Source organism: Myotis daubentonii, chromosome 2 (genome assembly GCF_963259705.1).
Source record: "Myotis daubentonii chromosome 2, mMyoDau2.1, whole genome shotgun sequence".
NCBI lineage: Eukaryota > Metazoa > Chordata > Mammalia > Chiroptera > Vespertilionidae > Myotis > Myotis daubentonii.
The window spans coordinates 120,687,101-120,702,177 of NC_081841.1; the positions used below are offsets into that span (position 1 = coordinate 120,687,101).

The following is a 15,077-nucleotide window of genomic DNA, read 5'->3' on the forward strand; positions in this document are numbered from 1 at the left end:
GTGACTTGAACTTTCATATTTCTTTCTAAGTTTGGATTAGCTTTCATTGTGTTCTTTGTACTTTCAAAGTGGTGAAATATTCCTGAGTTTCTTTAAAGTGAAGTTTTAGGCCGGTATCACTTCCTCTGGGCCATTGTCCATCTTTTTGTCACAATGACTTTCCTCATTGATGTCCATAAGTTCACCTTCTCTGAATTCCTGTGACAGCCTAGCTACCTTGCTCCAAAGGGCACAGTGTCAACATTTCAGAATTACCTATATCTCGTGTAACTCATTTACTAGTATATTCAATTAGTATACCACTGAAGTGACTTCAGCTTGTTTTTTTTTTATGTTCATAGTTCTTTTTTTGTTTGTTTTTTCTTTATTAAGGTATTACATATGTGTCCTTATCCTCCCACTCCCCCCCCCACCCCCCAATCATGCCTTCAACCCCTGGTGTCTGTGTCCATTGGTTAGGTTTATATGCATGCATACAAGTCCTCTGGTTGATCTCTTCCCCTTATCCCCACCCTCCCCTACCTTCCCTCTGAGGTTTGATGGTCTGATCGATGCTTCTCTGCAACTGGATCTGTTTTTGTTCATCAGTTTATGTTTTTCATTATATTCCACAAATGAGTGAGATCATGTGATATTTATCTTTCTCTGACTGGCTTATTTCACTTAGCATAATACTCTCCAGTTCCACCCGTGCTGTTGCAAATGGTAAGAATTCCTTCTTTTTTTACAGCAGTGTAGTATTCCATTGTGTAGATGTACCCAAAGTTTTTTAATCCACTCATCTGCTGATGGGCATTTAGTCTGTTTCCAAATCTTAGCTATGGTAAATCCTTTCTGATTGTTTCTGTTTTCTTGGGATATATTCCTAGAAGTGGTATTACTGGGTCAAATGGTAGTTCCATTTTTAGTTTTTTGAGAAAACTCCATACTGTTTTCCACAGTGGCTGCACAAGTCTGAATTCCCAACAGCATGGGGTGGGGGGTCCTGCCTGCCTGCCTGATCACCCCTTTTTCTCCACATCCTCGCCAGCACTTTTCGTTTGTTGATTTGTTGACGATAGCCATTCTGACAGGTGTGAGATGGTACTGCATTGTTGTTTTGATTTGCATCTCTCCGATGATTAGTGACTTTGAGCATGTTTCATATGTCTCTTGACCTTCCTTATGTCCTCTTTTGAAAAAATATCTATTTAGGTCCGTTGCCCATTTTTTGATTGGGTTGTTTATCTTCCTTTTGTTAAGTTGTATGAGTTCCCTGTAAATGTTGGAGATTAAACCCTTATTGGTAGTAACATTGGCAAATATGTTCTCCTATGCAGTAGGCTTTCTTGTTGTTTTGTTGATGGTTTCTTTTGCTGTACAGAAGTTTTGTTCATAGTTCTTACCTTCATTTCATGCTGGCTAGGTTTTGCCTGTCTTTCCTTGGTTATCACATTTTCATATCTATTCATATCCTATTTCAGTTCTAGCAACATCACATTTTGTCTCTTTGCTGTACTTTACTCTTTAATATGTTAGTTATCCACTTTGGGGAATTGTCATGTGAATTTACACTTGGAGACAAGAGGCAATATGCTTTGCTGTCTATGTTTGAACTAAATACAAATGTGCAGTGACTAATCATTGACAGACTTTGAAGAAGGGGCATGTTGGTCACTGCTCATGATGCTACATCTATTATTTACATGGGGATTTATGGATCAAATAGCCAACAGTTAATATCTCTCTCTATATATATAAAGAGCCAGGGACCATTGCAACCGAACGGACGACTGAATGGACTACCAAACAGGCTGAGTGGAGCGACAAGGCTGGCAGGGGGGTTAGTGAGGGACGACCAAACAACTGAGCAGTAGGCTGTGTGGGGAGACCAGGCTGGCAGGGGGGCAGTGAGGGACGACCAAACAACTGAACAAGCAGGCTGTGTGGGGTGACCAGGCCAGCAGGGGGGTTAGTGAGGGATGACTAAATGACTGAACACCAGGCTGCGTGGGGCGACCAGGTCAGCAGGGGGGCAGTGAGGGATGACCAGGCCAGCAGGGGTGCAGTTGGGGGTGACCAGGCCGGCATGGGGGGGGCAGTAAGGGGCGACCAAGCCAGCAGGCGGGCAGTTGGGGGCAACCAGGCCAGCAGAGGGGGGCAGTAAGGGGCGACCAGGCTGCCAGGGGGCAGTTGGGGGTGACCAGGCCGGCGAGGGTGCAGTTGGGGATGACCAGGCCTGCAGGGGGGGGCAGTAAGGGGAAACCATGCTGGCAGAGGGGGGAGGTAGAGGCGACCAGCCCATGGGGGGGGGCAGTTGGGGGCAACCAGGTTGACAGGCAGGGCAGTTGGAGGTGACCAGGCCAATAGGCAGAGGCAGTTAGGGGTGATCAGTCTGGCAGGGGGGCCAGTAAGGGTGATCAGGCAGGCAGGCAGGCAGGCAGGCAGGTGAGAAGTTAGGAGCCAGAGGTCCCGGATTATGAGAGGAATGTCTGAGGGGTCCTGGATTGGAGAGGGTGCAGGCTGGGCTGAGGGGACCCCCCACCCCCGTGCACAAATTTCATGCACCAGGCCTCTAGTACCATGATAACTGACATCTAAATTCTGTTGTTGGAGGGTGGTGTTATTTAACTAGTTGTGGCTCTGAAACTTGTGCATTTCTCAACTGAGCAAAGCAAGGACAACATTTTGTTTCCTAATAAAAACATGGATCATCTGAATCATGGCAAACATTTGCTTGCAATAAGTAAGCTAAGAACAATAAAAACATTTTTATGTCCTTAAGAAATAAAAAATTGAGAACTATGGTAGAAAAATGAATATACCCCAAAGAGGGTACTGTTCCCTCTTTTTTTTTTTTTAATATAAAGAATTATGAGTTTTACGAAATATTACTTAATTCTTAACATGTTAAAATAATGATGCCTAGGGAAAAAAGGATATTTGAAGTTTACTGAAATGGAAAACAAGCTCAATACACATGCATATGCACCTATATTTTAAACCTGATTTAAAATTTAAAAATCTATTTTATATAAAATCTATGATCCTAAATTCTGAAATATATTTCCCTCTTGCTTGAAATCTGGCCATTATTAAATAGCACTACTATCTTACTTTTAAGTAAATAACATTTTACTTATCATCAATGTCTAAGTCTATGAATTAGTAATATTTATGATTTATACAGTACAATTAATTTTGTAAAAGCACAAGATTTTTTTCACCTCATTAATTTACAAAACAACATATTTGATAACTTACTACATGTACAAAATAAGTAACAGAGTAATAACAAAAAGGTATAGATTAGGTTCTATATGAAAAAATAGAGAGGGAATTCCTGTTTTCAAGGAGTTTCTAGGGATTTTTTTGAAGTTCAGAATTAAAACAGAATCTCAATGCTAAGAAAAAGTTCATTACTTTCCAATTTTGGAGTAAGAAACTTTTTTTTTAAACTACAGTATTTTTTTTTTTTTTTTTTTTTGCCAAATCAAAGACACAAAACAAACTCAAGTAAACCAAAGCTTATTGGTTTAATCATTAAATAGTAATTGTTAAAGTAAAAGAGGATATTCAAGTTGGGGCCATATACTAATTACTAAAGAATTACACTTGGATGCAATAGGTTTCTCTTCTTCAAAACCCAATAAATGCAAGGCTTTCCTCCCCCTGTTTTAAAGAATACAATAAAAACTTGGAATCTTGTAAATTTTAGGTTAAATTCAGTGCTAAATAATAATGCAACCTGGCTTTTGTATGAATATCCATTAATTATATCTTATATGCATTCAAAAGAGTGATAAAGGTTTATTTTAGGCAAATGATTTATTTCAAAAGATCACCCAAATTCCATAATTTAAAGAAGTCTTATTTGCTTTAAGGTTCAATTCATATTTTAATAATTTAAAATCCAATTATTATTGCCAAGACATTATAGGGAATTTTACATCCCATTAACCTTGCTTTGTTTTAATTACAAAGATTCTTTGTTAGATTCCTTTAAATGATCTAGTTTATAATTTCAGCCTGTCCTAGGGAGTACTTTAATTCAGCTGCACATTCATCAACTGGTTTTGTTCTGTTAATTATAGACAACTGCACAATTGCTTTCTCCAGCTATGATTGATGAATTATATTCAAGAGTGTAGCTGTTAAATAGGATAAACATTTATAACAATTTGCACTTAAATAATTTTATCTTCATTCCCACAAGGACAAATTAAAGACATATTCTAACAACCAAGAGAAAGTATTTTTATAGGTTTCATTTTAAACTATTAGAAAAAATTAAGAAAAATGCTCTATGTCCAGGCCAATGAAATACAAGCATGTACAAAGAATGTAAGCTATGCCTAGCATTTAGTAAGCACCAATGAATAGGAATCAGATAAACAGAGCAATGTGTAACTATTGTACCTACATCCCAACTATCTAAATATATCTTTTGATCTGGAACTCCCAATTCAAATTCATGAAAGTGAAAGGTCTAAATTGAAAGGACATGAACCAAAGTAAAGGTGAAAGTCAGAAAATTCTAAATACCTATTATATGTAATAACAAAACAAAACAAAACCCTTACAGTTACTAAGAGCCTATATTACAGCAGTTGTAATAAATGTGGTATAGATTATTTCCAACCTTCAGAGAAACTGGGCTTCTTTCTTAGGTGTTACACTATTCTGCAATGTGAAACAATGTGAGCGGAAGATTATGTTACATGCTTAGCATCTAACAGTTGGAGAACTGGTATTTGAATTCAGTACAAATAGTAAACATATGAGTTGTATTATAATAGGAACTGTGAAAATGGCCACAAAATAGTGTATTATACACTACAAATAAATGGGCACTAACACTATGGTATGGGAAGTATAAACCAGGGGAAAATTGAAGGTGCTTTGAGAACCTAAGAAAGTACCTATAATCTGGAGTAGCAATGGGGAGAGATTGGTGTTCAGTGAAGAGATTATTTTCACTAAAGTAATATAAGTAAATGTTTTAAAGTAAATGCTCATATTTTTTTTTGTGCTGTGGACTGTTGGTTTGGCTATTTTCAATATTCTCTTAGCTTCTCAAATATAATACACCCCTCTCCAAATTTGCTTCATTCTCAGTAAATAGCCCTGCTTTCTTCATTGAGAATGTAAGGCACCATAAAACAAAACAAAACAAAAACCCTATGAATCATGCTAAAACTTAAATGAGCCCTAGCCGGTTTGGCTCAGTGGATGGAGCATCAGCCTGCGAACTGAAAGGTCCTGGGTTCGATTCTGGTCAAGGGCATGTACCTTGGTTGCAGGCACATTCTCAGTGGGAGGTGTGCAGGAGGCAGCTGATAGATGTTTCTCTCTCATCGATGTTTCTAACTCTCTATTCCTCTCTCTTCCTCTCTGTAAAAAATCAACAAAATATGTTTAAAAAAACCACAAAAACTTAAATGAAAGGCCAGTCCCTGGACTTCAGGTAAACCTATCATATTGGCTTTTTTTCCACCAGCATTTAAAAATACGTAAGTCTTTTCTTCTAAAAAAAATATGCCACACACACTTCCTCACCAAATTAAAAACTATATCTACCTTTAGTAATGACCCTATGAGTTTCCCCTTCTTGGCCAAACTTCTTACAGTTGTATAGACTCGATGTCTATACTAGCTCTGACCCCAATACTCAAATAACCACTTTCTCAAAAGTTACTTTCTTCATTTATCTGTTCCTATAGAACCATTTACTTGTCCTTTTATTACATCAACTAGAGGTCCGGTGCATGAAAATACATGCACTTTGGGGGGGGGGGGAGTCCCTCAGTCTTCTCCCTCTCACAGTCTGGGAACCCTCAGGGGATGTCCTACTAACAGCTCTGGAGGGAGTGGGCCTAAGCCACAGTCTGGCCTCCTTCTGCAGGAGGCGACTGGGCCAATCAGGGGAAGGCACCATCCCCATCACCCTGCCACTGCTGCTGCCTCTGGCTTCGTTCTGGGGGAGGCGACCAGGCTGATCAAGAGAAGGCACTGCCCCCATCACACCGCTGTTGCTGCCACTGCTGGCCACCATGGCTGCCAGCCCTCTTCGGCCCTTGCAGCTGCTGCAGCTTTGTACGGAAGGACATCTGGAAGGATGTCTGGAAGACATCTGGTCTATCTGGTCTAATTAGCATATTATCCTTTTATTAGTATAGATAAGTACTTAATGTAGGATTGTTGTTCTCACTAGCCTCCAAACTCCATTAGAGCAGGGCCTGGGTCTGTACCCGGAATCTTTAGCACATAGGTACTCACCAGTATAAGTCAGGGTGAAATGACCTATTATACAGTGGCTCCTTTAATCCTAACTTAACTATTGTCTTTTGGACTATTTATTCCTCCTCAAACATTCTACTCATCATTCTTTTTTTCATTCCTTCAATAAATATTTGTGATTGTGAACCATGTGCTAGGCATTATTTCAGATACCAGGGAGATATTCACAAATAAGACACGAGTTCTTAAGGAAAGTACATTTTAGTGAGGAAGATAGACATAAAATAATGAGATGATATTATTAAAATGTCAAAAGAGAATCATATGATTAATGTGTGCTAACTCAATAAGATGGCAAGGGGAGCCTTTCTGAGAGGTGACATTTTAGCTGATTTATGAATGACAGTAAACAACCAATCACATGAAGATATGGGGAAATGGGATTCCCCACAGAAAGAGCAGTAAAGCTGGTCCCCAGGTTTTTTTCTCACTCTGCAGACTCTTCCTGAGCATCACATCTGTGTCCTTACTTACCACTTATCATATATAAGCAGATAACTCTAAATCTCCACTCTAGCTATATCTTTGGAGAGCTGGAGACCCAAATTCCAAGATGCCTATTCAATGATTCTACTTGGATATTACACAGGTGCCATAAATTCAGTGTAACCCAAAGTGAAAACCTCTCTCACCCAAGCCATGCTCCTCTTTCTGTGTTATTCTAAGTAAACTATATTTACACTATAAGCCATCCAGTTATGAAAGCTAGAAATCAAGTTATCTTGGGTTCCTTCATTCACCTCTTACCATCCAATATATGAGCAATTCTATTAATTAAATTTCCAAAAGATACTTCAAATGTTTCCACTTCTTCCATCCTGCTAGCACTATTTGTTAGTCTGACACCACCATCTTCATTAGGATTACTGAAACCTCAGATTGGCATCTCTGTTTCAGTCTTGAACCCCTAAAATCCATTTGCCACATTTCAAGTTATGCCTAAACCTCTTCAGTTATACTCCAGCAGTCTTACCACATCTTAGAAACCCCTTCCTGGAATGATCCTTGCCTTGAGGAATGACCCTCAAGTTCTATGTGGGTAGCACAAAACACACAATTAAGTAGCTGTTGGATGACTAAAAATAGCAACATGTCTTGCTGTCTTTTGCCTCTTGGTTTTTGCACTAAATTATTCCCTTGGCCCAGAACTTTATCCCTCTTTTTTTAAAAAATTTCATATAGCTATGTCATAATCATCTCTCAATTATCAACCAAGATGGCATTATGTTTGGACATGCTTCTCTTTTAGAAACCTCTTTCTTTGTAGACTATTTTTAAAGCAGTTTTAAGTTCATAGCAAACTTGAGCAGAAGATAGATTTCTCAGATACTATTTCAGCCCACAAAACCTCCCCCGACAAGTTATCACCATCTACCATTAGTTAGAAATGATGAACCTACATTAATACAGCATTATCACTGAAAGTCCATGCTTTACATTAGGGTTCATTCTTGGTATTGTATATTCTACGGGATTAGACAAATGTATGGCATGTATCCACTATTATAGCATCATATGGAGTAGGTTCACTGCTCTAAAAATCCTCTCTGCTCTGTCTCCCTCCAACCCCTAGTTACCACTGATCTTTCTATTATTGCTTCCATACTTTTGCCTTTTCCAGAATGTCATATAATTCAAATCATACAGTATATTAGCCTTTTCAAATTGGCTTCTTTCATTTAGTGACATGCAATTAAGTTTCTTCTATGTCTTTCCATGGCTTGAAAACTCATTTCTTTTTAGAACTAAGTAACAAATATTCCATTTTCTGGATGTATCATACAAATGAATGGGTATTTATTTATCCATTAATTACTGAAGTGCATCTTGACATCCAAGTTTTGGCAATTATGAACAGAGTGAATATAAACATCTGCATGTAGGTTTTTACGTGGACTTAAGTTTTTAACTTCTTTGTATAGATAGAAGCATGGCTGTTGGACTATATAGTAAGAGTATATTTACTTTTGTAAGAAACCACCAGCCTGTCTTTCAAAGTGGCTGTATATTTTGCATTCTCACCAGCAACAAATGAAAGTACAGTTATTCCACATCCTTACCAGCATTTGGTGTTGTCAAGTGTTCTGGATTTTGGACATGCTAATAAATGTATAGTGGTATTTCTTTGTTGTTGTAATTAGCATTTCCCTGATGATATGTAGAGCATTTTCTCATATGTTTATTTTCCATCTGTGTATCTTCTTTGGTGTGGTATCTGTTAGGTCTTTGGCCCATTTTTAAATAAGATTGTTTATATTCTTATTGTTGAGTTTTATAATGAACAACATAAACTGATAAACAAAAACAGATGCAGAGACAGAGAAGCATCGATCAGACCATCAAACCTCAGAGGGAAGGGGGTAAGGGGGAGAGATCAACCAAAGGACTTGTATGTATGCATATAAGCCTAACCAATGGACACAGATACCAGAGGGTGAGGGCATGAGTAGGGGGGGGTGGAAGGGGCGTAATGTGGGGATAAGGACACGTATGTAATAACTTAATCAATAAAGAAATTTAAAAAAAAGACTTCACATTATATCCATAATATTATGGATATATTCACTTCATATCATATCCACTAATAAAAGCCTAGGTGGCTCTCGTGCACTCGTGTGACACACCCACGTCATCACAAGATGGCCACCCCCACATCATCACAAGATGGCCACCCCAGGTTGTCACCACCACAAGATGGCCGGCAGGGGAGGGTAGTTTTGGGCGATCAAGCTGGCAGGGGAGGGCAGTTGAGGGTGACCAGGCCAGCAGGGGAGGTCAGTTGGGGGCCATCGGGCTGGCAGGGGAGCAGTTAGGCATCAATCAAGCTGGCAGGGGAACGGTTATGGGGCAATCTGGCTGGCAGGCAGGCGAGTGGTTAGGAGACAGCAGTCCCAGATTGTGAGAGGGATGTCCCGACTGCCGGTTTAGGCCTGATCCCTGCGTGGGATCGGACCTAAACTGGCAGTTGGACATCCCCCAAGGGGTCCCAGATTGGAGAGGGTGCAGGCTGGGCTGAGGGACCGCCCCCCCCCTTGCATGAATTTCATGCACCAGGCCAATAGTTTTAAGATAATAGTCCTTCATCAGATATATCTTGTGCAAATATTTTCTCACAGTCTGTGGTTTGCCTTCTCATTCTCTTGACAACCTCTTTCACAAAGCAAAATTTTACATTTTAATGAAGTCCAGTTTAGCACTTTTTTCTTCCATGGCTCATACGTTTGGTATTGTATCTAAAAAGGCATCACCATACCCAAGGTCATGGAGATTTTCTCCTATGTTACCTTCTAGGAGTTTTATAGTTTTGCATTTCATACTTATGTCCGTGATCCTCTTTCAGTTAAATTTTGTGCTGTTCCATGTCTAGATTTTTCACATGTGGATGGATGTCCAGTTGTTACAGCATCATTTGTCAAAAAGACTATCATCGTATACCCTGATAACCCAACCATTTGGAGAATGCATCCCTCTAGATGAGATTAAGTACCCTGCCTTAGGCTTGCATTAATTCCTATACCACCCCAATCATAGCACCGTTGTATTATTGTGTGTGCCAGTTTAATGTTTGTCTTATTCACTTCTCTATTCCCAGTTCTTATAATAGTGTTTGTGATGTAGAAGGTGCTGACTAGACATTTGCTGTACTAATGTATACGTGATCTGTATATTTATAGCTAGTTATGTTTCAATTATTATTCCAAAATCATCTTTAATGGAGGAAAAATTTATATGAAAATAGAAGCACACTCTAGAATGGCACAAAATGCCCTAACCGGTTTGGCTCAGTGGATAGAGCGTCGGCCTACAGACTGAAGGGTCCCAGGTTCGATTCCAGTCAAGGGCATGTACGTTGGTTGCGGGCACATCCCCAGTAGGAGATGTGCAGGAGGCAGCTGATCGATGTTCTCTCTCATCGATGTTTCTAACTCTCTATCCTTCTCCCTTCCTCTCTGTAAAAAATCAATTTAAAAAATATTAAAAAAAATAGAATGGCACAAAAATATGATAAACATTTTGAAGGCTTTCATGGATTTAAATTTAAACAAAATTAAACTACTTTCTGTAATTCCAACCTCTTTCCTAAAATAAAACAAACTCTACCACTGAACAATAATACAGCATCAAAAGCTAAAAACCTCTGATAATAGCAAATTCTCCATCCTCTTTTTGTCTTAGACAACATTATAATCTTAAGTGTTAAAGGTTCAATTCTGTTAACCCTTCAGAGTTACTGATGACAAAATAATTTTTGTTTTTTACTTCACAGTTGAAAGAAATTAGCAAAATTAGCATGAATGTGAATTGAGAGTTTCTGTAACTGATATGATAATGAGTAAGTAGCCTGTGAATTTTTTTTTCTAGTTTTCATCACCTGAAGATGGGTAATAATTATTGTCAATTCTTACAATAATAAAGTTTTATAAGAACTACAGTGTGTTGTTATGTAAACTTATTTATGTTACTTAAAAAAACTAATATTTTGTTGCATCTTTTGCTTTGCAGTGAGTCAAAAACTTATTTAAATTTTTAGAGTTACATTATTGTGACTAAAAATAATTCAAACATGGAATATCTAAATGAGAGATATTCATTAAGATTCATTGTTATAACAACAGAGGCTATTTCTTAGAATATAAAACTTGATGGGGAAAAACAACAATAATACTAAACTTATTTAAGGTACTTTAAAAATGGATTTCTCTACCATACACAAACTAATTTTCAAGGGATATGTTGCAAAATATTCTTTCATAATACCACTCCCTTGATAAAATTTTATATATAGTAAGAATTATTTATCAATTTAATTTAATTTGGTTTGAAATACAAATAAATAGATTACGCCAAATATCAGTCATTATTTCTCAAAGATTATACCGTATCATAGAAGAAACTCAAGTTGCAAAGAATGCAGGTCTTTAGCTAATAGAAGCTGTACATGTCAAAATGATGACAGTTACATTTGTCTTAATGTATACACTGCCAGTAAAGTTTTCAGAAAATCATAGTGAACAACTGTTTATAATAAAGAGAAAATACAATAATAGGCTGAAACATAATTTTACTTATAGCATCATTTTAATAATGGTATATATAAATTCCTAACCAGACTGTTATACTTCCTATATTTAACATCCTTCACATTTTCAGCTGGATACCAGATAGCACAGCATGTTCAGATAAAACTGTTTCACATGAGCTGAGATAGGCAGAGGGAGTCCACATGGAGCATAACACTGAAACCAGATGGAGTGGCAGATGGGACTGCAGACGAGGTTCACTTGATCTATGTAAAACAACTTTACTACTTAGTAAGATGTGGCTCCAATCTCACAAAAACTTTCTAAAGTTTGTCCCTTTATTTCATACATGCTCCTGAGTGAATAAATATTTTTAACATTTTAAATTTTTTTCTTTTAAAGTTTCTGTGGCAAATTATTTAATTAAAACATTTTCTTATACATTTTTTGACCAGATGGCAGGAAAAAACAGCTCCCAGTGGAATAAAATGTGCAGTGGAATAAAAATTGTGAAATTTATTACCTTCCTTCATTGATGAGTTCAATAAATGCAAGTCCTGCATTCTTCTGAATAGAATTTTGCCATTCCTAAAAAGAGAAACCAAACCAAGTGTCATAAAAATGAGCATGTAAAGAAAAGTAACATCTTGTTTAAGGACCATGTTGGCACTATTAAAATAACTTCCATGTTATGATATTTTTAAATCTTCAAAAAAATTAACAAATGTTACTGTGCTACTCATTTTAAAAGGTGCTATCGAGTTCCTACTAAATTTCAGGCTTGATGCCCACTGAAATAGAAAGTGAGATCATAGGTACAGATCACAAATTCTCAGCACAAATTGTCCTTCCTTCCAAAAGAGACCAAATGTATAGTGGCTATATAAGGGTTAGAAATATTGGAATAGAAATTTTAGTCCCTGATATAGAAAATTCTCACTGAGGTTATAAAATGAAAATTAGAAATATAAACAACATATTTAGATTAACTTGTAAATGAAATGTTATAATTACGTGTGTAGTCCAAATGACTGAAAGGCATGTAAAATGTATATAAATTCTTATAAATAGTAAATTCTTTTAAAATGTATAAATATTTAATATTAAAACTATATCCAAATGTTATACTCTTCCTATGACATATTTAGAATATGCTTTAAATAATTTTTTTGGTTATTGATTTATCCCAGTAATTTTAATTTGGGAAGTCTTTTTTAAATATAGCTGGTAAATTACAATTTTTGGCTTAAAATTATATCCACTTCAATAGTACTGTAAGTAAATACTTCCCTAGTACATATGTATATATGTCCTTATTGGTCACTTACATCACTCATCTATAGACTTTTTTTTTTCTCCATGAGTTAACAATTAAAGTGCTGGCCACACATACCGTAGGTGGTCAGCTCCCCACCTATGAATTCAGCTTCACAAAAAGAATAGTCTCTATGATAACCCTTCACTCTATTCCTGATCACATGCTCCTCTAAAGCTTATACACATGCTGTGAATAAATGTGGTCTGCAAAAGTAGGTGTTTGGTATGTAAATATTCTCTGCTCTAAGTAAATTTATGAAGAATTATAGAAGAACAAACCACTAACCCACATTTCTCCAAGAGAGAATCAACAACTCGGGAAGAGTGATGTGGTAATACTAATATATAAAAACCCTGGGTCTGTCACGACCAGGGGCTCGACCAACCGAAAGTCAGTCCTGCAGTCAGCTGACTGCTGAGAGGGCTGCGAATCAGGCCCAGAGAGAGGCCTGAAGAGAGAAGCAGGGTCTGATCCATAGCCTGTGTGGCAGCTGTTGATCAGCACTTGCCTCTCTCTTTCTCTCCAGGCCAGGCCAGCAGCTGTGCCTCCATTTCTCTTCAGGCCTCCACCCCGGCTGCTGATCAGCCCCACCTTTCTGATCAGGCCCCATTGATAGGCCTAGAGATGCTGACTGGTATAGAAACCAACCAATCAGAACCAAATCTGGGTGAAGTGTGAGGAGCCAATGGCTGCCTAGGGGGCGGAGCTTTTGACATAGAAACCGACCAATCAGAACCAAATTGGCTGGCAGAGGAGGGCAGTTAGGAGCTATCAGGCCGGCAGGGAAGGGCAGCTGGGGGCAAGATCAGGCCAGCAGGGGAGGGCAGTTGGGGGCGAGATCAGGCCAGGAGGGGAGGTCAGTTGGGAGCAACCAGGCTGGCAGGGGAGGGCAGTTTGGGGAGAGATCAGGCCGGCAGGGGAGGGCCGTTGGGGGCGAGATCAAGCCAGTAGGGGAGGGCAGTTTGGGGCAACCAGGTCAGCAGGGGAGGGTAGTTGGGGGCAAGACCAGGTTGTTGGGGAGGGCCACTGAGGGCAAGATTAGGGTGGCAGGGGAGGGCAGTTGGGGGCAACCAGGCCGGCAGGGGAGGGCAGTTGGGAGTGAGATCAGGCATGCAGGAGAGGTCAGCTGGGGGTGAGATCAGGCTGGCAGGGGAGGGCAGGTAGGGGTGATCAGGCAGGCAGGCAGAGGCAGGGGAGATCAGGAAGGCAGGCAGAGAGGTTAGGGACTATCACCCCTAGAGGCAGTTAGGGGTGATTGGGCAGGCAGGTAGGTGAGCGGTTAGGAGCCAGCAGTCCCAGAATGCGAGAGGGATGATCCTGTGGGATTGGGCCTAAACTGGCAGTCAGACATTCCCCAAGGGGTCCCCGATTGGGGAGGGTGCAGGCTGGGCTGAGGGAATGCCCCCTTTCATGCATGAATTTTGTGCACCAGGCCACTAGTTATTTTATAAAGAAAAGGAGACCTAAATGATGTCATTTTTAGCAACATGTTTTAGCTTCAACAACCTTTAACTAAAGTTTATCAAAATAATAAGATTGTTATTGTATTTTACAAAGCTTATTAAATCTTTCAAATAATTTCTGTTGAGAAATTATAGAAAACTTTTTCCTACATTTTAACAAAATGACTTACTACCGCCCTAGCCAGTTTGGCTCAGTGGATAGAGCATTGGCCTGTGAACTGAATGGTCCCAGGTTCGATTCCAGTCAAGGGCATATGGCCAGGTTGTGGCTTGATTCCTAGTGGGGGATTTGCAGGAGGCAGCCGATCCATGAGTCTCATCATGGATGTTTCTATCTCTCTCTCCCTCTTCCTTCCTCTTTGATATTAATAAAAATATATTTTAAAAAAATTTTTACTGCCATCCTCTTAAATATTTTACGTATTACCATTATATAGCCTATATTTACTGCAAACAAATAAACCACAATGTGCCAATTTATCAGGAATACTTCACATTTACTGTGATATTAGCTTAAATAAAGAATAGATTTTTACATAACAAGAATCATGTCACTCAGAAGGGTAGATTCTTGTGGACAATTTCTTATACACAATTTTCTTTATGATGCTGCATCAAAGCTCTTTATCAGTATAAACTTCTAATATGAAGAGAATTTTTAAAGAGGATATTTCACAATGTGCTTCAGGTATTACATATGCACCCCAAATTATACTGTTTCTAAAAGATCACAGAATAAAATGTTTTTAAAAACTCTGTTCAGATCAAACAAAACATATGTGTAAGGTGCTGTCAGCCCTTGAGATGCTTATCTGCAATATTTTATAGAGGAACTAGAGGCCCAGTGCACAAATTCATGCACCAGTGGGGTCCCTCGGCCTGGCCTGTGGAATTGGGCTGAAACCGGCTCTCTGACATCCCTTGAGGGGTCCCGGATTGTGAGAGGGTACAGGGCAGACTGAGGGACCCCACCAGTGCACGATCAGGGCTGAGGAG

General features: G+C 38.9%; 1 protein-coding gene across 4 annotated transcripts in view; it reads right to left on the reverse strand.

Moving 5' to 3' along the window:
- NBEA (neurobeachin) overlaps positions 1-15,077 on the reverse strand; it is a 990,744-nt gene that overhangs the window by 460,663 nt on the left and 515,004 nt on the right. For all 4 annotated transcript variants that reach the window (XM_059684425.1, XM_059684424.1, XM_059684423.1 and 1 more), the window contains one exon: positions 11,824-11,888. In XM_059684425.1, coding sequence (XP_059540408.1) covers positions 11,824-11,888 — 65 coding nt within the window. The remainder of the gene's footprint in view (positions 1-11,823; positions 11,889-15,077) is intronic.